Below are 23,080 nucleotides of genomic sequence, written 5' to 3' on the forward strand. Positions count from 1 at the left end.
AACTGGCTAATAAATTCCATAATGAAATGAAAGCTGTCAATGTGAAGAGGATACAACAGTTTAATTATATATTTTACTGATAAGGGCTGAGGACACAGCTCAGTGCACAGTGCCTGCCTGGCAAGTGCTAGGCTGTGAGTTCGATTCCCGGTACAAAAAAAAAAATACTGATAAATTAAACATTGATTGATAAGCATATTTTAGTTATATTTTTCTATGCCAACAAGCTCCTTTGCTATTTACCTAAATCAAATGGCTTTTATTTCATACCAATAAGCTATAAACATGACTTACTAGACTCACATCTTATCCTTAAGGAATCTGCCTTATGCTTTGAATCTCATTTTTACTGCATTAAAATAATGCAGGAAAAAAATTACCACATATATGACAAGTAACAATAAGATTCGTAAGCACAAGGATAGCATAAATTCATTGTTCAAGAATGTAACTGGTTACCTAATAGCTTGATGAAAAGTGCCCATGGAAATGTATTCACAATACAAGTATAAAATAATGAGGCAGCCAATGTCTCCACATCCATAAAACTGCAAGATTTCTTGACAGGATGAATGCCTGAACTTTTTTCTTTTCTTTTTAAAGATTTCTCAGAACAAGTTGTCCATAACACTTTATTCAGCTCATTCCAATACTTGACTCAACGGATACAATAGCTCTTAAAATCCACATAAGCCTGCATACAAATCAGTGTCTGTTTTTTGAGACTCAGATTGAAAATTTTAACTAGAAAAACACACTAAGGAAAGAGGCTGTTTTGTTGGGGGGTTTTTTGGTTGTTTTGTTTTTAAATATAATGGAATCACTGGGTCACATTTTAAAAGTGGACTAAGTGCTCACATATTGCGCCAGTACATTTGTGAAGCTGAATAAAGAATAATAACAAAACGAGGATCTTTGTTAAAGAAAACGTAGAAGTAGTTTAAAAATCCTACAACGATTTTAACTTACTAAGATATATGGTAAAATTTTCAAATTGTTTTTAATCAAGTTCTCGCAAGGAACTCAGAATACCATACAACTCTTAATTAGCCCTTAATTTTAGATAAATTTTAGATAAATCTGCTCACGTGCTGTGGATGCACATCCATACATTCCGCCCTCGCTCAGAAACATTGAACTTCTCGACAGTGTGTGGGAGTGTGTTTATATGGGAAAAGTAACCTCTGACAAACGCGTCGCTGGTTTTCTACCATTTCTTCCTATTCCCGAGCCTTTGCTTTTTCCCCATTATGCTTTCTCTTACTCTGCACGCATAGCCTCCGTCCCCAAATTCTGCCTCGACCCTTTGTCCAATCCCATATGGCGCCCCTGTTTCTACGCCGGCTGGCACCCGAGGGCCGAGCACGAACCCCTGCGGCTGGTGCTGGGCAGGCGCGGAAGGGGCAGACTGCTGTCACCGGGGAGCGGGCGTGGGCCAGAGCCGAGGTGATTTCTCACTAGTCCTCGCCCGGCCCCGCGTGGCTGAAGGTCTCCGAATCCCTCGGTCAGCCCCGGCCAGCCAGGAGCACAGCTGTCGCGGGAAAGGCAGCTAAACGTGGCCCCGGCGCTGTTTTGACAGGCCGCGGAGAAAGAGAAAGGGGCTCACTGCGGCGAGCAGTCGCATCCAACCCCGGGCTAGGAAACCCCGAGAGCAAACCCCAGCCCCGGCGCAAACCGTGGACCGCGGAGCCACCGACTCGGCCCAGCCCAACAGGGGACCGCCCAGGGGCCACTCCCCAAGGGAGGCAGCCAGTCACTCGCTCGCCCAGTCGGGCCCGCACCCGAGGGGACGGGCTCCCGCCCGCCCTCAACACAGCTCCTCACGCCAGGCCCCCAGGGCTTCGGCCACCTCTCACCTTTGACGACGCGGTCAGCCCCAGGAGGGGGCGGTGGGGGTGGGGGCGGGGGCGGTGCAGCCCGGGCCGGCTCCGGGGCGGCCATGCTGGGCCCGGGGCTCGGCTAGGCGCTGGGCCGGGCGGGGTTGGGGGCGGGGGCGGCGGCTACCAGAGCCAAGCGGCAGCGCCGCCGGGGAACATGGCGGACCCTTTCCCTTCAGAGGGGCTAAGACCGGCATGCACCGCGCGCGCGCGGGGGCGGAGGCGGGACAGACTCTAGGGACTTGGGCAAAATTACTGAGGGTAGGAGAGAACCAACGCGAAGCCAAGGGATCAAGTTGAAATTCTTTGCATGCAGAAACGGTGAGCAGAGGGGCCGATTGGTAGCTAGCTAGCTAAAAGTGTAGTAAATGAGTGCAAGGAAGTCCACAGGCTCCTTGTAACATAGAGAGACCTGATCCAACCTTAGAACTTCCTACAAATAAACAAATGTATAACAACTATCGAGTTTGACTACTAGAGTTGACGGTACAGAGGAATAGAGGAGGCATTGTAGGTTCTACAGCAGACACAGGATCGTTCAAGAGTTTGAAATAGTATTCAGGCCCCCGTGTTTAGAGCCTGGCATTGTCAAGAGTTTGAAGGCACAGAGTAAGAATCTATGGTCCAAGGGTTAAGAATCAAAATTGGTACAGAGAAATGAGGGAATGCCACCAACAGATACTTCACAGAATTCTGAGGACATAGCTTCCCTTTTGTTTCACTAAGAAAACAGGCAGAAAACCAAAAAGGGAATTGTAAATTAGTTTTATGTTCCTGCACATACACAGAAATTTTGTAGATACCAAGGTGACTGACATTGGGGGGGAATGGAATAATAGGAAAAAGAACCAAATTACTCCATCAATAATTATTAGACGTGTGTGCTTAAATCAAGGACAGGAACCAGCTATCAGGTTTGACAGTTCGATGGCATAGGATCCAAGTGGGATGGAGTGTGAAACTCCTGCATTTCCTCCTACTCAATAAAACATGTACTCCCACTCTGTTCAATATGATTAGTGATAATTAGGTAAGCAATAGAATGAAGGTCTCAGCATCCTATTTCTTTGTGTCAATCTCAATAATCCTTAGACTTAGGATTAAAAAAATAAATAAAAGAGGAAGGAAAAATCAATGGCTATTTTTTGCAAAGTAAGCCCACAAAATATCTTTTAGAGAAGAGATTCGGGAGTAAAGTAGGGGTGAAAATGGATCTTTCTGGTGTGAAAGTGCCATAACTCTCCATGGGAAGGAGGCCACGGGAGGAGAGGACAGAAGAACAGAAGGCGTATCACAAACATGTAAGGCAGAGGAAGATACGAAGAGTACCTAGACTAGCAGTGCATTTGTAATAGGACTTTGAATACACAGAAAATCTCCCTCAGGAATGGAGGGAGCATGTAAGTAATATGCTGGGTTACAAGGGCAGGACAGGGATAGGAAACATGCCACCAACAGTACAACAAAGAAAGGCACTCTGTAAGGGCTCACTGACTCCTATGTTGAGTGTATATCCTTTGACTCTATTTCTCCTCACTTTCACTCAGTCACAACATTATCTATCACATACTCTATCTACCTATCTTCAGGGCTCCCCACCATAATACATAAGAGCAAGAGCACACAAAAGGGAAAAATCACAACAATTTCATTAAATATATCTCTCATAGATTTATTAATGAAAAATACTTTACAAAAACAGTATGTTTGGCTCTAAAAGGGATCAGCTGAACTGAGGGTTTACAATGGCGACTGAGCAAGTGGCAGTAATGGCTCTGCTGCTGGGGACAAGGGGTTTGTTAGTGTTCCTGACTCCATCTTTTCAGAATGGTGAATATGCTGGCACCTCTGCACGCCAGGTTTGGGGCATGTGAAAGATTGACAGGCCACACATAATACCTCAGCAGGTGAGCTTCTCTGAATGGTGTGGTCAGGACCCTCCAAGGATGGGAGATGGAGAAGATAGTCAAATGAAAGGAATACATGGACAAAACAGAGTAGAATTTAGGAATGTAATAGGAACCAGACGATGAGGTGGAGGCAGGGGCAGAACTGTATCTGAGAATAAAATGATGACATTATGACACTAAGGAAGGGCTAGTTTCCAGAGTAATATGATAGATTCGATGTTAAAGTGGCTCATGTAAGTCCTACATAGTCATCTGCTTCCTTTTGCTAAGGAAATCTAAGTTGGAATTTAAAATATTTCCTCCAAAACAGGCAGGTCTCTTAAGACATTCCTGGTATTTCTTGGAGAAACTGACAGTTCTCACAGCCATGATAGGGATGCAGGGTACCAACTTTCCCACAGTAGTTTTATAGAGGAAAGAAAAAAAAAAAAAAAAAACAGGCAAGGGGTGAGCCCTACCATTTGCTGTGCTGCAGGACTCTAGCCTTGTTCTGCTCTATTCCAGGGCCATGTGCTAAAACAAACAGAAACCTCTCTCTCCTGTCCTCCTGACTCCAGATTGGGGGGCATAACTGCTTTGCCTCCAGTCGTCATCTGGGGGAATATCTACTCTTCGAGGACCAGATGTTCGTGACACTGGAACAGAGGCTGCGTTCCAAGCTGCCCTCGGGGGTAAATGAAGACTGCTGGATGGTGGGGACACAGGGTGAACAATGGAAGAGTGGTGGGGTGAATGGAAAAGATCTCCCCAGGATTGAGAATGAGGAACCTGGAAGCTCTGGCATCTCTCTGCTAGTGTGGCAGTGTGGGTTAGCTGAGGCTTGCATCCTGGGGTACTTGGGAGTCTGGCCCTAATGTGCTGGTTGGGCTCTGACCAGGGTCCCAAGGAGGCATCAGTTCTAGAACGATGGGGGAGACTCCGATAGGTTAAAGTCCTTCCTGTGTACTTGACCCCTTGGGAAGTTTCACTCCTGTCACACATAGCCAGAAACTGCTGGACATTCCTCGAACTTCCTGAGGAAAGAAAAGAAACCCAGAGACTGAGTATCTTCATAAAATAATTCTCCTTCCACAGATCATTCCTGACTGTTCTACCCAATTCATTATTCCAGCAAAAGCATACATACAATACCTAGTTTTGCTTTTAATTTTATTTTTTAAAATTCTTAATTATATCAAAAGAAAGTCTCTTACTGTCAACTTAGACAAATTACACAGTCTCCTAAATGTTGTCATACTTACCTTGCTCCATTATAATTCCTGTTAACACACACACGGCCCCCAAAATAGCAGATATACTAATGTTGCAATAACTAATTCTTGAGCAACTACTCTAGTCTCACTTAGCTTTTCTTTTTTTTTTTCGGTCTTTTTCCTTCCAGGGATCGAACTCACAACTGCCTGCTTGCAAGGCAGGTGCTTATGCCACTGAGCTAAATCCCCAGCCCCTACTTAGCTTTTCTTAACGTGGCGGTACCTTTAGTAAGGCTGCCTGTGCTAACTTTCCTGCTCAATCTTTTGTTCATACCACTCTTCCTAAATATACAATATAGAATGCCTTTTCTATGAATTTATTCAATATTGACACTATTGATATCATTGCTGTTATGGATTAAAAACTGATAGTCAACTTAACAACAGCTGAATTAAATCAGCATGGTGCTAAGCGTAGATGTTCCACCTGAGGAAAGTTGCCAGCATAAATACAGACATGGAGAAAGAGAAGCTAGGTGTTGCTGTTTGAGCCGTTGGTTCTTCTGGAGGAGCTTGTCATGACTAGCTTCCCCAGTGAGAGTTTGACCATTGTCAACAGAGGAGCTCAGGACCTTGTTGGTGAGAGTGGCTATGGTTCACTTTGGGGGGGCACTGGTCCTTACAATGAGCATCACTTCCTGGCTCCAGAAGGGAAGACATGCCATTTAATCTTCAGGAGAAACTCCTCATGCTGGCGTTTCTATCATTGGAGGAGCTTGGGACCTCCGTGTCGCTGAGGATGGCTGTGGTGCTTTTCAGAACAGCCCTGGTCTTTATTATGAGTGTGACTTCTTGGCTCCAGTGTAGAACCCTCAACCTACCAGCACAGCTCCTTCATCCTACTGGCATAGACTTTCCAGCTTCCATCGCTGATCTTTGAGCCTTCCCAGCGGAGATCCGTAAAACATACTGGCGTGAGTCCTTCTTGTGGGCTGTAGCCCTCCAGTTGGACTCATCGGAGGCATTGTTATGGGCTGTAGGTTTTCATCTGGACTCATGCAGGCCATTGCTGTGGGATCCAGGCCCTTGGATGAATATTCTGAGTCTTTAGCATCGTGGACAGATTTTCTGTACTTTCTTGTGTTAAACTCTGGGTGACTATCATAAAATTATAAATTCTGTGTCCTGATTCTGATTGTTCTCCTCAAAACCCCTGACTACAACACTGGCTAATAATTCTTGGTTGGAAATGAGGAGACACTGCCCTGTGTATTGTATGATATTTAGCAACAGCTCAGACCTCTTCCCATTGGGTGTCAGTAGTACCTCCCTTTCCTATACTGCCTTTAACCAGAGCCTCAGGCCATAAGGAGGAGAAAAAAAATGCCTTACTGTAGAGGGTCACTGAAAGCCAGAATGATGCTCTCCACTTTTCCCAGGATCATCTGGGTTTGTTCACATGGCATGGGTAATCCAAGGACAGGGTCTTTCCAAGCTCCCCTTCACTCCTCATCCTTTCACACCTCCCCCACTCAGAAGAGACTCCATGAATAGGAGAGAAACTAGTTAACAGAGATGACACTTCTGCTTTGGAGGCATCCCAAACACTGGGTATTGGTCACTTAAAAGGTTATATTGTGACTAAAATAGTTCATTCTCATGAGGTACCAAATTCTAGGAATGCCAATTTAGAATTATGTGTTTAAAAAAAAAAGTTTTTCTGAGACAGGGTCTTGCTATGCAACTCAGACTAGCCTTAAACTATGTATACTTGGGAGGCTGAGGCAGGAGGATCACTGCAAGTTTGAGATCAGCCTGGACTACAAAGTGAGCCCAAGGCAACCCTGGATTGCATAGCAAGACCCTATCCAAAAAGACAAAAAAAAAAGAAAAAGAAAAAGAAAAAATAAACCTCACTATGCAGACTAGGCTGGTTTTACACTCACAGCAGTCCTCCTGCCCGAGCCTCCCCAAGTGCTGGGATTATAGGCATGTGCCACCATGCCTGATGCCAATTTAGATTCTGATCTAAAAAACCATGGTGCCTAAGAGATGATTCAGTTACAATTCATAGAGATCAATGCTCAATCTTAAAACAGTAGTTTATACCCTTACACCACTCCAACTTGGGACATCCGACCCATCCACCCACCCACCCAACCTACTAATTTGACCCTTAAGAGTCCCCTTGAAACACACTGTAACATGCAACATTATACTTTGGGCAGTTTACCTTGGAGTCTATAAGGCTCCCTTGCCATGCTGGGCATCAGGGCATCTGGGGACAGGAACTGTGTTTGGGGAAGGTGGAGTTGGGAATCAAGGAGAAACACAGAAGGATCACGGATGACAGGGAGGGAAGAGGAGCTGGAACAACGGTTCTCGGTTTCCAAAGGCTTTCTCCTTATGTTGGGTGAATCCTTATAATGAGACAAGACAAAAAAACACAAAAATGAGGATTAACACACAGCAGGATGTGGTTAGGTAAACACAGAGGGAGGGATGGAGGGAACTAAGTACAAACATGCCTTGTTCTAGAAAGGGACCCTATTTACTTTGTCAGTCCTTCTACAAAATTCAAATTTCAGATCCACTTCCCTGCACCAGTTTTTATCATCTGCCTCACCTTCTTAAACCCACCGTGTAGGTCTTTAGCAAACTTTTTAATGTTAACAGTAGAATCAGGAAGATTGCAATAGAAGTTGAAAAGAGTATGAATCAATGCTGAGAAAATGAAAAAAAAATTCTGTATTTAAGTATTTGGCACTAAAATATACCTGCTAAAATGCAAAGTTGAAAACTATTCCATCTGCTAACCTGCCATTGCTACATTTAAGAAGCACTTCTTCCTTTGCGTGTCAAGTTTGCTCTTGTGTTGGGTGCTTATACCTTATTAGTTATTGACTCATGTGAAAAAAAAAGTGCCTGTTAACATCTGAAACATTAATACACCCAAAATTAAATAGATGTTCTTCCAAACTCATCCTCCTAGTGCCATATTCTAAGAAAATCCAAACAGTGGCACTGCCCTGGACTTTGATTTCCCATTCACAATTCCATTTTGCTAAATACTCCAGTTTCTAACTGTGAATTTCAAATTTAAGTTCAGTGACACTAAAGCAACAGACTTCAATCTGATCTTCCTATCTCATATCTATTACCGGATTATCTAGAACTATGTGATAGGGCACTACTGATCTTCACACTTTTAACTCCAACCATTCCTGTATCTTGTGCACTTTTGATGTTTATCAAACACATCAACTCACTCCTACCTCAGGGCCTGAACATTTATTGTTCCTATTACTAGGAATGTTTTCTCATGGCTGAAAACTGCCTATCACTGAAGTCTGATCAAATGTTACTTCCTTAGAGCTGATGTCCCTCCCTGTCTAATCAAAAATTGCCCCAGGAAAGCTATTGTTACTTTTTCTTTTGGTAGGAGTGGTAGTTGAACCCAGGTTTTCACACATGCTAGGCAAGCACTGTGCCAGTGAGGTACATCCTGGCCCCCACTATGCCTATTTACTCCTTAACCTTTGACTTGTTTTATTCCCCTTTAATCACTCTTATAACTGTCTGATGTTAAATCACTTGTTTAACATCTTTTTGTCCTAGTAGACCATCTTTCTTTTCACTTCAGGATCCCTAGTACCTTGAACAGCACCTGAAACAATGCAAGAATTTGGTAAATAATACATTAACTGAAACATTTTATATACCAATATATTTAATTTCCTTTAATTGATTATAAGCTAATCAAAGGCAGAATCTGTATTTTATTAATGCATGCTCATATCATCTATCAGGGGAAGAATATTTCAAGAAGAAAGGAATTAAGGGAATAACACATATCTTCCTTTTTTCTTGAAGCTGTTTCTTTTATGCAGTCCCTTTTTAGGATTCTTCAAGGATGTACCTTTGTATTTTTTCTCTATATATAATTTTTTTTTTCAATTATGTGAATCTCAATTTCTAAGTCATGTGTCTCATATGCAAAGGTCACCAGCTTTCTCTGCTTGGGCATGATATATCCAAAATTGAATATGTGTCATCCTTCAAGTGTACCATTAGCAACCTAAAAAAACTAGCATATCATCCTTGATTCTCCTCCCCTACATCCAGGTAGGCAGGTATCAAGTGTCGTTTATGTTTATCTCCTAATTGGCTTTCCAATATGTTTGTTCTCTCTAAGTCCCAAACTCCTGATTGTAACATGTAGGACTCTCTGTGGCCCATGATTTGAATGGTATTTATATTCTTTTCCATCTCACTTGTCAAGACTGTCCATCTCCCCTCACCAGTCTATAATCCTGTCTTCAAAGTCAGTTAATATTAGCTTAAGGGTCCCTTTGCCTGGCAAGCATAAGGTCATGAGTTTGATTCCAAGATAGACAGACAGACAGAAAGAAAGAAAGAACAAAAAAAAAAAAAAAAAGAAAGAAAGAAAGAAAGAAAGAAAGAAGGAAGGAAAAGAAAGAAAGAAAGAATATATATTTATATCTAGCCTCTAGGAAGACTTTCCCAATACCTGAAGCATTGGATAGATACCACTTCTATTATGGCCCCATAACAACAAATCCTTTTCAAATTATAAAACTGTTTATCTGTCCCCTATAATAGACTAAGCTCCATAAAAGCAGGGACTATATCTAACTCACCATCATATTCCCAGCACTTGGCACAATACCAAAAACATAAGCTCAATAAGCATTTATTTAAAAGAATGAATCAATGAATAAATGAATTCTAAAGAAGTCAGAAGGAAACCAACTCTCTTAAGAACATCACATTTTACATTAAATGCATTCTGTGTGTGAGAGAACAAATGCCGGGCAGAAAAGACTACCTGTCCAAAAAAAAATGGCAGGCTGTTAAATTATTTAGGAACTTAAGGAAAATAAAATGGAAAAAGGAATGACTCTTGAGAGGAAAACTGGTTCTGAAGAGATAGTAATACAGAAGCCATAGTTTTCGCTGTGTATGCTTTTGCACCTTTTTGTCTGTCTATCTGGTACTAGGGGTTGAATCTGAGCCTTGGCACTGAGCTACATCTGCAAGCCTTCTTAGTATTTTTATTTTGAAACAGATTCTCACTAAACTGCTAAATTTCCCAGGCAGGTCTTAAACTTGGTGATCCTCCTGCCTCAACCACCCAGAGTGCTGGTACTATAGGTGTGTGTTACCATGCCCACCTTTTTATTTTTGTACATGCACCATTTCTAAAGGGGTTGTAGTTCAGTGGTAGAGCACTTAACAAGCACACGAGTTCCTAGGTATAATAAAAATAAATAAATATGTCTTCTTTCTTTCTTTCTTGGAATCAAACTCATGACCTCATGCTTAACAGGCAGGCACTGTGCCCCTGAGCTCTATGCTCAGCTCAAAACCTGTTTTTATATTTTCATTGAGCTATCTTAGTAGACAAGCTTCAGTGTACTGGTACTTTACATCCTAATCTCTATTATAATGAAAACAACTTATCTTGGGCAAACGTATAAAATTCTCAAAAGAACAGATAACCTGTAAGTTCACAGTAATTCTCCTGCCCTTGCCTCCTACATGCTGGGATTAAGTGTGCATCACTAAGGCATTTTTTTTTTAAAGACACTGGGGATTAAACAAAGGACCTTTACCAGGAGATATTATCCCTTTATTTTTGAGACAAGACCTCATTAAGTTGCCCAGGGTGGACTTGAGCTTATGATCTTCCTGCTTCAGCCTCTTACAGTGTTGAGATACAGGTATGCATCATCATGCCCAGCTCTATTTCTTCCCTTCTTACTTTAATGAATACCATAGCTAACTCTCTCTCTCAAGAGCTTTTGCTTCTAAGATTTCTCTCAAGGCTCCCATAATGTTTCTCACACTAGAGAATCCTATAATACACTCTTTGAGAACTGCTCTAAGAAAGAGACATTTCTCCAGGATCCAACTGAGTATGCGTAAATAAAACAATGACCACGTCTTCATTTTTGCTGAATTAATGTACATTCTATTATGTCCCATGTTGAAACCTTCAGTTTCTCCATATTCCTTCACCTGCACTGTATTTTCACCTAGCAGAGAGGACGCTCTGAATAGATACACCCTAATGCTACTTACAAAACTGTGGGAAGACACTGGAGCCTCCTCCCCCTTTGAGATAATGGTGCCACTGAGACTGCATGAGATGCGACGAAAGTTCTCTGCACTGTACTGTTCATCCTCCCCATATTCCCTGCTGAGGTCTTGGTAAGCTGCAGCCTTCAAACACACAGACACACATAGGCAGATGGGTGACATCAGACCTGTGGTTTTCCCACAGACCTGTCTTCAGGGATATAGAAGAAAATAAGGTAAGACCCCATAGTAAACACCTGAACTACATATATTTAAAAGGTAGTAGCCATGTGACAATCTCCGCTCATTCAAAAGAAGTTCTATTTCAATCCTTGTTCTTTTCTGATAGGCCCCCATTACCATGTCTCTGCCCTACCACCAACCCTACCACATATTTTTTTGTACACTTTCTTCCCTAACACACCAAGTCTAGTACCTTTGCACTTGAGGCTGCTACCTGTGACACAGGCACTGTGCTGACTTCACGGAGAATGTGCTCCATTTCTGTTGTTGGGGTCTTTGAAAGTTCAAGACTAGGGGCTGAGTGTAATCTCCTCCCCATGCCATCTGCCAATCCTGAGGAGGAAAATACAAATGTAAGTTGGAACGAGGAAGGAAGGAAAAAGCCAAAAAAAAGACAAAGGAAAAAATGGAAACAAAGCTTTTGTAAGTAAGGGGGGGGGGTCAAATGGAGGGCAGAAGAATGGGAAAAAAAGGATCGAGGTATATCCTCTATATAGACAAAGGCCCTGTGATGAATGTGATCATTACGTATACCAAAAATGCACCAATGAAAATTATTTTCTTTGAAAAAAAAAGTTGAAGCCATCACTCTCCTGGGGCCTAAACTCTAAGGCTAGAAGCACAAACTCTTGAGTTCTTATTTCAATAAGTAACAAATATGTATACCTGAATCTACAAGAATGTTTTCTTGGAACTCAGAAAGGAGTAATTTCAAGAATGTGAATAGACTGCTGTATATTAGAAGGGTGACAGTCATAGGCCCTAAAGAACTTAGTAGAAAAACAGCTCTGTGAATAGGCAGCTGAATGCCCTCATCTAATCTCATTTCTTTTTTGTAAACATAATCAGCTTCTGTCAGAGATGGGGCTAAGATTTGTAATATTACAGTGAAGAAATTCTGTAACATAGTGATTTTCTATAGCATCTGTGGTGGAAGAAAACTATTCTTCCCAATCTAGTTCAAAATGAAAAGATCATAGTAATCACTTATCAAGCCTCCTCATGTAACAACAGGAAAATGAGTTCTAGAGCCTTAGCAGTTAAACTAAGATTAAATTTCAAGTTGCTAAATTGTAGTACAGTTGTCTTTATCATCTAGCCTGCTGCCCTTGTATCCTTGAGCAGGAGTGTTTCAAAAATACATGACATGCGAAAGTTCTTTTATCCCCCATGGCCCTAGCTTCTCCCAATCACTTAAATTTTAAACAACCACTACTGCTGTTCTAAACTGGATTATGGGACTCACAAGGAGCTGTTCCCAATGCAACTAGTTAAGCCTTTCATTCTGAAAATGTAAACATCCTTGACCTACATTTGATATTTATGTCCATGGCTAATTTGTATGTTGATTTAACATTTTGATCCTAATATCTGATGTATGATAATGTTGATATAAATATTAAAAATCAGTTACTTTTAATATTTTCTGAAATTTAAATACAATGGCTATCATACCACCTGTAATTTATCTAGGAACTTTAAAAAATACAGCATCCTAGAGCTAAGGGTATAGCACAGTGGCGGAGTGCTTACCCAGCAGGCACAAGGCCCCAAGTTCAATCCCTAGCACCTTTAAAAGTATAAATTCCTTTACAATAGACCTGAATTAGAATTTCTGTGGAGCCAAAAAAACCTTTTTCTTTTCTCTTATTTATTTATTTAGGATTTTTTAATGAGGATTGCACCTAGGACTTTTATTCTGAGTTACATCCACAGCCTCCTTTCTTTTCTTTAAATACTAAGTTGTCCAGGCTGGGTTCAAACTTGCAATTTTCCTGCCTCAGTCTCCTAGTGTTGGGTTATAGACATACACTAACATGAATCTTTATTTAAAAAAAAAAAAAAGTGGAAAAATATCTTTGAATATTATTGAAAGAAATGCCATCATATTCCTAAAAAGCAACCTAGAAATTTCTATTAAAATTGAAGAAATAAAAGTACTCTCTTGTTCAACAATTCTACTCCTGGAAATAAGAAAAAAAATGCCAATTTGTAACATTTCTGTAGAATGTTTTCTTCTGGCATTACTTGCAGTAGTGAAAAACTAAAAATAAAGTAATACCTATGTATAGAAGAATGTCTAACTATTAAGATATACTCAATATCAAATATTATCCAACCACTAAAAATAGGAATTGAGGGGACAGGAATATAGCTTACTGGCATAAGTATCTGCCTTAGGAATTGCTAAGTCCTGAGTTCAATTCCCAGTACCAAACAGAAAAAAAAAGAATTTAGTCAAACTACATGATTCAAATGATACACATGAAATACTGCTGAATTAAAAGAAAGTATCTGTCATATGATCCCTAAGCAAAAACACTCTATGTGCAGATCTACAAAAGATTATATGAATAGAAAAATACAGATGTATGTATACTATCGAGGTATACTGTATGCATACTACATTGTTACCTAGGGAAGTCCAAGTTAAAAGGTAAGGGATACTAGAAGGAAAAGAGAAATAGAAAAGTAAACAGTCTGCTAAAAACAGCTTGGATGCTGATTCCATCAGTGGTAGAGTATTTGCTTAACGTGGGTGAAAAAAGTATGTAAATAAATACAAAAACCCACAAACAATCTGACTGTGATGGGTCGGGAGTATAGCTCAGTAGTATAGTGCTTGTGTAGCATAGGCAAGGCCCTGGGTTTGATCCATAACACAGCAAAAAAATAACAAAAACAGGTAGGCTTAACAATTTTTTAAAAACCAATTAAAGCCAGAGACAGATGGCACATTCCTGTAATCCCAACTACTCTGGTTAAAGCTGAATGATTGTAAGTTCAAGGACAGCTCCAGCAATTTAGCAATATTGCTTCAAATTTTAAAAATAAAAAGGGTTCAATCTCTAGTACCACTAGATACCACTAGATATACTAACAAATGAAAGAAGGAATAAATGAATGAGGCTAGGGATATACCTCAGTGCAAGGGTCCTGGGTTCAGCTGGGCATGATGGCACATACTTATAATCATAGTACTATGTGAAGCTGAGGCATAAGGATCACAAGTTCAAGCCCAGTTTGGGCAATTTAGTTAGACTTACTGATACTCTGTCTCAAAAGGCTGGGATAGGGATGTAGCTCAGTGGAAAAATCTTAAATTCAATCTCTCATACCTCAAAACTAAACACCACCACCAGCACTCAGGAAGGAGGATGTGGCAGGAGATCACCATGAGTTAGAGATCAGCTGGGGCTACATAGTGAGTTCAAACCCAATTTGAACTACATAGAGAAACCCAGTGTCAAAACAAACAAACCTACAACAAAAATAAATTGAAAAAAAAAAAAAACCCTGCCTATAATGAAAAATGTTATTTTGGACATTAGAAGGGATTTTTTGTCTTTGTTTCTATTTTATCTTATTTTTATTTTTGAGACAGGGTCTCCTCATGTAGTCCAGGCTGGCCTTGAACTTGCAGCGATCCTCCTGCCTCAGCTTCCCAAGTGTGAGGATTACAGGCATATGCCACCATGCCAGCGTCTCTTTGTTTTTAAGATACACTATTTAATATTCAATACATTTCCAATGTATTGTGTTTATATTTCTTTTAACATTTAATATTTGCAAATTCTTTCTCCTTTATATTAAAAGAGAAAGTTCACTGAGGCAGACTGGTTTTCTTTCCCTATAATTTTCCCATATTGCCCTGTCCTATGTACCTAACTGAATAAATGTTACTACAAAATTTAAGCTAAAATATAGATTCACAAAAACATATCTTAATATTAAGCAAAATATCATAACATCTTTTTAAAATCATATTTTTTATATCTGTAGTCTCGTGCAAAGCTCCTGAGGATATAGTGTACACTCTAAGCACTTGTTTGGCTGTAGTTAAACACAGGGTATCAGTTTGCAAGGGACCTATACTGTTACAAAAACTGCTGCACCCAAGTTAAAATTCTCTGAGTTCAGTTTTACAGAATCATACTTAGCATTTTCAAGTTCAAATGATTTTTTAAAATATTGAACTAATTCTCTCATTATAGAGAAAAAAACTTGACCCTGGGATACGAAGTGTCTTGTCCAAATTTATCCTCAGAGATAATGTCAGAATCAGGAAAACAGCTGTGGAGTTAAGTGCATCAGTCTAAGTTACAACCATTCTCCATATACTCAGGTTCCAGAATTAAATCTGTGATGTGCATTTCAGGTATAGGTTTCAGTTCTCCCTCTCTCTGTACTATCTCAAAGAAAGTGAGTAACTGTTACCCTATCAACATACTATCTTGAAAATTCTGTGAAGACTAAACATGGCATTTCCTGAAGGGAACAGGGAAGGTCTTAACACTGCTGGTTCAGTATGATCTGAAAATGGTACACTGGAGACCTGACTCAATGTGGCACTGTTGTTGCAAGAGAGACCTGTAAGCTAAACCTTGAAATTAGTTCAGCATCTAAATTATAGAAGGATGACTTTTCCTCTTAGTCTCCTCATGCTGAGTCCCCTCAAACACTTATGAACCATTCCTTAGTACTGCATACTAGAGAAAACATGGACAAATACTTAGTGGTCTCAAGAATTTCTTAAGAAAAAAGGAATCAACCTGCAAGTGTAAATTCTGCCCCCATTCTCTACTCTAACCTGTAAAATATCTACCCCTTGTCCTGAAAGCTACGTGAGTATAGTCAGAAGTTCCACTCCCCATTACCAAGCTGGAAATGCTATATATACAGCATACCACCCCTCCTTTTATCTTGTCCTCCTGCTTTTAGGTTTTATATGTCCTCCAGTCTTCTCAACCCTGGTTGCATCCTTACCTGGTTGGCTAATTGGATGCCAAGCCACATCTCGCTGCCCCCATCCAGGACAGACAGCTTGAGAAGCCTGAAGACTGGCCTGGTAGAGAGACTCTAATTCAGAGGTCTCCTGCTCTGTATCTTGGTTCCAATGTGGATGCAAAAGGATATGATTCCTCTCAGGATAAATTATGCAGGTGTGAGAATCTTGGGGAGAGGACTTCACTCCTGGCCCAGATAACCCATGTTTAAGTTGAGAATCACAGAGCCTTGTGACATTCACCCAGGAATCCAAAGGCAAGGAAGTCCCCAAGTTAAAACTGCTACTTAGCTCCTCAGGCCTACCATCTCTTACTTGGGACCGCTTTCCTGGGTATATACCTGGTTCTGCCAACATGGACTCTCCTCCCCTACGAGTTACACCATTAGGCAACCCAGAGTCTATGGCAAGAGAAGCATAGTCAGCAGGCTCTTCCCAGGAAGGCAATCTGTCCTTAACATCCAGGCATGGTTGCTGTTTTGCCCAAGGACAGTGGCCTTTCACCTGACCCTGTGGGAAAGAAGGCTTAGAGTCAGAAGGGAAACAGTTCTTCCTTATACTACTTGGCAAACTTCTGTCCTGGGAGCCTGCAGCATCCCTCCTGGAGACACCCTGCATCCTCTGTAACTGTTCTGCCAGGGAGCAAACAAGTCCCTTCGTGCTGGGAAATTCTGACCTGTAGAGTTCCTCATTGCCTCTGTCCACTTTTGAAGTCAATGAATTCTGAAGGCTTTGGGCTTGGAGGCATTGGTTAGTTTTCTCCACAGGATCAGGAGAATGAAGCACAGATGAAGAAGCAGCAGGCATCATGGGGTAGCAAACCCTATACAGGGGAAAGCCAGGCTGAGCTGATGAACTTGAAGAACTAGAGTCAAGACAGTGTGGATCTCCTCTCTCAGACATAGCTCTTCCTGTTGGATGTGACCAAGCCATCATAAGGGCCAAGTCCGCAGGGTCCCTTTTTTCTTGCAATTGTTCTTGAGCAATGACCCTCCCTTCTTGTGGAGGGAACCTGCTGCAGCTGTTGTCATCCTTGTGGCCTTGCAGCTTACCCTGTAGGGCATCCAATGGCAGACAATCATACTGAGAATTCTCAGTCCTTCCTGGTGTTTTAGGCAAACCCTGCCTGTGGAATTCAGAGGAGTCAAAGCTGTCCACCTCAACTGAAGTCAGAAGCTTCGAGGCAGATCTACAGGGGGAACTGTGCTGTGGGGCAGGTGGGACAGGTGACTCTGCGAACAGTGATGAGTGTGACTCATGGCAGGAAGCAGGTGAATGGAAGTAAGAAGAACTGGCCCCAAACTCTGTATCCGTGCAGGGTTCCAGTTGAGTGTCTTGACTTAACAGTACTTGGGGCGGGATAGGCTGTTCACTGAAAGAGAGAGAGCCAGTCAAAAGCTGCCTTGATTGATAAGAACACTTTCAAAAAAGAACCCATTTTACCTATCTGGAGAGGGAATGATGACAGTAACTAGAAAGACAATCAAAAGTAGAGTCAATAGTTTAAAAGTCAAAAAAGAAAAGATACATGGTTTATTCATACCCAGATAAACAAGTAAATCTATTTAGCGCATATAATAATACTGTGTGGAGTCCTTAGCAACAGTTACTACCTGTAAAGTGTCATTGCAATCACACTTACTTGCAAATTAAAGATAAAAAATATTGGTAGTCACACATGCTGATGACATGGAAGATAAGCAAAGCCTGAAACTCATTCATACTAAATAACAAAATTCCAGAATGCTATACAAGGAGGGAAGTCCCACCTAGGGCCTGTGAGGTAGCCCAGTCAAAGGAATCAGGCGGCTATAATCCTATGATGTTCATTCACAGGATTACAAAGAAATGGACTATCTCAAATGTTTTCATAATCTGGCTCCACTGTAATACTGAGATGTTTTCTTAAAATTAATTTAAGAAAGTCTCATTAACACTAGGACTCTTTTGAGAGTGGGAAATTAGGAGTGGGAACAGGGGTCAATTGCATTTAGTTAGTTTCTTATTTGTTTTCTAATCAAAAACCTATATTGTCAGAAGCACTAAAAACTTCACCCTTTCAAATTTTGGATTTTCAAATTAGGGTTGCTCAACCTATGCATATCTAATCTGAAAATTAGGATTTCCTTTTCAAAATATATTTAGTTCCCTACTAAGAAAATACACAATTTTAAATGCTCTAAAATCTAAAACTTTTTGAGTGCAGAAATGATGATAAAATAGTTTTGGATTCTGGAGCATTTCAGAGTTCAGATTTTTCTGGATTAGGATAATGAGAGTAAAGTGTAATAAGCAGCAAAACATGGTTGCCCATGCATGTAATTCTAGCACTTGGGAGGCTGAGGCAGGCAGATCTCATTAAGTTCAAAGACAGCCTGCAGTACATAATTCAAGACCAGCCTGAACTATACAATAAGACCTCGTCTCAGACAACAACAAAAGAATAAAGTCTATGCAAATATTTAAAAAAATATGAAATCAGGCTGGGGATTTAGCTCAGCAGCATAAGCACCTGCCTTGCAAGCAGGCAGTCGTGAGTTCGATCCCTGGTACTGATAAAAACGAAAAGACCAAAAGAAAAAAAATGAAATCTAAAACACTTGTAGTCCCAAGTTCTTTTAAATAAGAGACGGTCAACCTGTATGCAATAAACTTGGTGGGCTTTGTTACCTAGGTAACAAGATAACATTATGAAAAATATATTTATATGGGAAATCTAATCCTATAAGGCTGTATTACCTAATGACCAAAATCAAGTGCTTTGGCATTAAGTAGACTGGGTTTAAATTCTAAACTTTTACTACTTTTTAGGTAAGAAATCTCAGGTTCCTTACTTATCTTCTTTGAGTCCAATTCTGTTATTTAAAATACATAAATATATGTGTGTGTGTGTGTGTGTGTGTGTGTGTGTGTGTGTATAAAAGCACCATATATACATATGGTGCTTAACTCAGGAGGCATGGTCCTAAGCCAAGTGTTCAAAAACTTTTCACTGTAAGACATAGATGTAGTTCAACTGTAGCACATGCATGTCTCTGGGTTCAATCTCATCACTGAAAAAAAAAAAAAGGTACCTGGTTTTATGCTTTTATTTTTTATATTTTGAAAACTACTCAACCTGGCAGGGCTCAGCGGCATAAGTACCTACCTGGTAAGCACAAGGTCATGAGTTCAATCCTTTGTACAAAAAAAAAAAAAAAACAAACCTACTCAATCTTAACAGCCAAAATTAATTTATACTTAGATTCAGTTATTCTAAATAGAAGACAAATTTAAGGTCTAAAATGTAGGAAAACTATATCAATGGCTAGATTTTTCCAAGTCCTGATCTTACAGAAGCAAAGAAAATCTTTTGTCTCTTCTCTATGACACAATTAGAGCAAGGAAGATTGCCTTCTCTGCTTCCATGAGGAAAGGAAGGAAGCACTAAAATCCCAAAATAAAGCACATTGTTGCTACTGCAGCATGAAATGTAGTCAGTATTGCCATGCTGAAGAACATAATACGTAGGCTTATAATAATCATATGGTTGGGCCATGGATTTAGCTCAGTGGAATAAGTGCCTGCCGGGCAAATGCAAGGTCATCAGTTTGATTCCCAGTACAAAAAAAAAATCATATTGTTGTACAACTATAGAGATAACTTCACCCAATGAAATCTGGACAAGTGTTATGCTATACATTTTGCATCTTTCTTGGCACTATTAAGAAAAAGAGCAACAGTGCAATAAACTTTTTCATTGTATGTCTGACCTAAGAAAATCTTTCCAACATGTTCCTATCTCCCCTGTACTCACGATGGCAATGAAAGTGCTTGCTACCCATGGAGCACACACGGTCACTTCCGCCCCTGGCGTCCATAAGCTAACATGGTTCCCAAGCACTACCTTGTTGGCTGAGGGAGGGCCCCCCCTTGTGATGGGAGGCAGGCTGAGGGCTGCGACGGTTGCTGCGATGTTTGCTGCTGCTGCATGCGATCCTGCAGGCTCCGTGCTTTTCGAATACTGATTTGCAACTTCTTATCGACTAGGGCTCTGCTGTGTGTGCTAGAGCTGGCACCATGCAGGGCAAGTCTTAGTTTAGCTAAAATGCAAAAGAAAATATAGCAGGAACAAAACACAAAATACAAAACAAAAACAAAACAAACAAATTTGAACCAAAACAAGCAAAGGTATGCAATGAAACTCAAAATATGCAGCAGGAATGCAAGTCATGGACCATGCATATGCTGTCCAGGGCATGGGGCTAGCTCTGGCTATAAGGAACATTCATGGAAGCCATGGAGGCCAAACAAGTTAATTTAAATTAAAAATAAATAAATAAATAAAAATTAAAACAAACCAGGAAGATATACTAGTACTTAGAGGTTGCCACTCATGTCATCCTTTCCAACTGACCTGTTCAGCTCTGGTCTCCACACTCTGCTCTCTCAACTCCCCCTTCCTGATGGCCAACAGTAGAAATAAGATCCAAACCCGCATCTGTCTTACAGAGCACAGCTTCTTGTGGGTCACATTTAAGAGTCAGATATCAATTCTAAGCCTTAGTCCCTTGCTGTATTATTATGATGCTACATATCAGGAAGGGAAAAAAACAAGAAGAATTGAATATTGTGACATAAAGTCACAGACCTGGGAAGTCAGAGCCAATTTATTCAGTTTTCTTACCATAAACTCCCACACACTAGTCAGCAACTAAAGAATGAGTAAACTAAGCTCATATCTGAAGTCTGACTTTATCTTAGAATAAGAAGGCTGGCATGGCTGGAGAATTCATCTGTGGATTCCTGGTGAAATTATGCCATTAAATACATACAAGGCCAAGTGACAGTGCCAGACACATTTAGAAATCTAAAGGACAAAGACAGCCAAAGGGCCTCAGTTTGGGAACATGAGACTGTAGAGACATGAAACTTTTTATAGCCGTCTGAGTGACAACACTAAAATCTACTGTGAAGTTAGTTAAAACTGCCATAGCGATAGCTGTTAGAGTTACTTACAGATAGCTTCGTTACAGAGAGCCAAAGCTGCAGCACAGTTTCCCTTTTGTTCCAGATGCAGCGACTCTTCAAACACTGAATTTGCCTCTTGCAGGGACCTCTCAAAGTCGTCAGTCCTCCCTGAAAGGGCCAGCACTTTTCATTTTGATTACAATGAAAATGATTTTGTTGGTCTTACTGAGCTGGGCAACAAACTTGTGATTCTCTTGCCTCAGCCTCCCCTAATATAGGAATTACAAGTGTGCAGTACCATGTCCAATTTAGACTTAAATCCCTATTGTCTCAAATCTTAGTGCTCCTTTCCTTACTGTTGCAGATGCTGAACCAAATCATATGGAGAACTGACAATAAGACATAGTAGAATCCCTTTTCAGCTCGTGGTGGGAGGGTGGGAGGGAGAGGAAAAAGATGGCAAGATCCGAGATCCCTCTTCAAAAGGTAACATATAACCTGGCATATCAAAGTGACAGTTTGAGGTTGAAAAGCAAAGAGGAAGACTATACAGCCAAGGAATAATTCAAAGCTAACAAATTTGAAATTTAAAATTAAATTTGAAACAAATGCAATGCTCTGGAAAAAATATAAGACAACTGCTTTGAATTGAAAGACAGCAGGATTAAAGAAAAGCTGTCCCAAAGTAGGATTACTCAGCCCAGGCAGCTTCTCAAAGGGTTGATAAAAAGAAAGGGAAAGTCAAGAGAAAGCAGCCACTCAAACAGTACTGGCTCCTTTCACTGCTTTAGCAGAATTCACTGTATCTGGGGATTCTGAATAATAAGAATTATAAATTCATTTTATAGAAAAGCTGGTATGTTTCACAACCTTGTAAAGGTAGATACTTCAGCCTGCATGTATATTTGAAGACCATTTTTGGCACAAAGTTCTAGAGAGGAAGAGGTGATTAACATAAGGTGGTTGGTGGAACTTACATCCATGCAAATCTCATGAGACTGGGGAATAAACTGTAGTGAGATCAAAAGTAACCTGGGGAGGAGCGCAAGCATAGCTCAGTGATAGAGGGCTTCTCCAATACTAGACACTGAGTCTGATCACCAGAACTACTTGAGAGGGGAAAAAAACGAAAATTAGGTATTGTGTTCTTGGTTCTTATTTGGCAAATCTTGAAGCTCCAGGCAAGATAGTTCAGGGTTTGTTTCTTCCATTACTCATGGTCAGGATGGCTTTTCCTTTTTGACTGTTTCTGAATTGAGATACTTCTATTTATACTTTCCTTAGGTGTTTATGAAAAAATTTTTCACAAATCATATAGTATCTCTACTTTACAGAATTTTAATAGGCAAGGCCAAAATCAGTGCCTATCTGCAGATGACAGGCTCATCTCTCTTTTAACTAAGTATCTTCAGAATGGCCGAATTAACCAAAAATGTAACTTTGCTAAAGAGTGAATTTATAGGGGCTGGGGATTTAGCTCAGCGGCATAAGCACCTGCCTTGCTAGCAGGCGGTCGTGAGTTTGATCCCCGGTACCGATAAAAAAAAAATGAAAAAGACAAAAAAAAAAAAAAAAAAAAAGAGTGAATTTATAAGCTTTGTACTTTGTTCCTTTTTTCTCCTTTCTCCTTTTTCTCCCTGTTACCCACAACCAAGTTCTCATAATTACCCTGATTTTGCAGTTCATCCAAGTCCATGAAGCGGCTGGGATGAGGGTTAAACCCTTTAGCAGCTTCTAATTCTTTCTCTCGTTTTCTTCGAAGTTCTTGCTCCTGGGCCCTTCTGGTCACCTCTTCCTGCAATTCATCCAGTTCACTTTTGGAAGATACCTCCCCGCCTGGATAAAGCAAAAGAGAAGGTAAACCTTATTCCCACAACCAAGATGAAGCACTTACTATACTTATAGCCACTATAAAATTTTTTCCTCTAAAATTCTTTCTTCAATTTGAAGTTCATGTTTTGGATAGTGCTTTACATATCACATCCAGGGACCCAGGCTAGTAATAATAACAATAACAAA

General features: G+C 40.6%; 2 protein-coding genes and 1 long non-coding RNA gene across 20 annotated transcripts in view; 1 reads left to right on the plus strand and 2 right to left on the minus strand.

The window, feature by feature from the left end:
• Nucleotides 1-2,061, minus strand: part of Ppp3cb (protein phosphatase 3 catalytic subunit beta) — a 53,961-nt gene extending 51,900 nt beyond the window's left edge. For 2 of the 7 annotated variants that reach the window (XM_063239333.1, XM_063239332.1), the window contains exon 1: nucleotides 1,857-2,060. In XM_063239333.1, the coding sequence (XP_063095403.1) occupies nucleotides 1,857-1,941 (85 nt within the window). In that variant the 5' untranslated portion in view covers nucleotides 1,942-2,060. Of the gene's footprint in view, nucleotides 1-1,856 lie in introns of all 7 variants that reach the window. The other 5 variants (XM_063239328.1, XM_013156786.2, XM_063239330.1 and 2 more) reach the window with 3 other exon arrangements.
• LOC134473788 (uncharacterized) lies at nucleotides 1,377-6,167 on the plus strand. Its single transcript, XR_010044211.1, has 2 exons — nucleotides 1,377-1,869; nucleotides 4,292-6,167. It is a non-coding gene; the product is annotated as an uncharacterized LOC134473788 (long non-coding RNA).
• The window catches only part of Usp54 (ubiquitin specific peptidase 54), a 119,712-nt gene continuing 100,155 nt past the window's right edge, over nucleotides 3,524-23,080 (minus strand). For 8 of the 12 annotated variants that reach the window (XM_063239306.1, XM_063239314.1, XM_063239311.1 and 5 more), the window contains 8 exons: nucleotides 22,730-22,897; nucleotides 21,110-21,229; nucleotides 19,998-20,193; nucleotides 16,093-17,483; nucleotides 11,519-11,658; nucleotides 11,086-11,226; nucleotides 7,214-7,400; nucleotides 3,524-4,800 (listed from right to left, as the gene is read on the minus strand). In XM_063239306.1, the coding sequence (XP_063095376.1) occupies nucleotides 4,301-4,800; nucleotides 7,214-7,400; nucleotides 11,086-11,226; nucleotides 11,519-11,658; nucleotides 16,093-17,483; nucleotides 19,998-20,193; nucleotides 21,110-21,229; nucleotides 22,730-22,897 (2,843 nt within the window). In that variant the 3' untranslated portion in view covers nucleotides 3,524-4,300. The remainder of the gene's footprint in view (nucleotides 4,801-7,213; nucleotides 7,401-11,085; nucleotides 11,227-11,518; nucleotides 11,659-16,092; nucleotides 17,484-19,997; nucleotides 20,194-21,109; nucleotides 21,230-22,729; nucleotides 22,898-23,080) is intronic. The other 4 variants (XM_063239315.1, XM_063239316.1, XM_063239312.1 and 1 more) reach the window with 4 other exon arrangements.

Source organism: Cavia porcellus, unplaced genomic scaffold (genome assembly GCF_034190915.1).
Source record: "Cavia porcellus strain 051 isolate PalLab524CR breed Dunkin Hartley unplaced genomic scaffold, mCavPor4.1 scaffold_28, whole genome shotgun sequence".
Classification (NCBI taxonomy): Eukaryota; Metazoa; Chordata; class Mammalia; order Rodentia; family Caviidae; genus Cavia; species Cavia porcellus.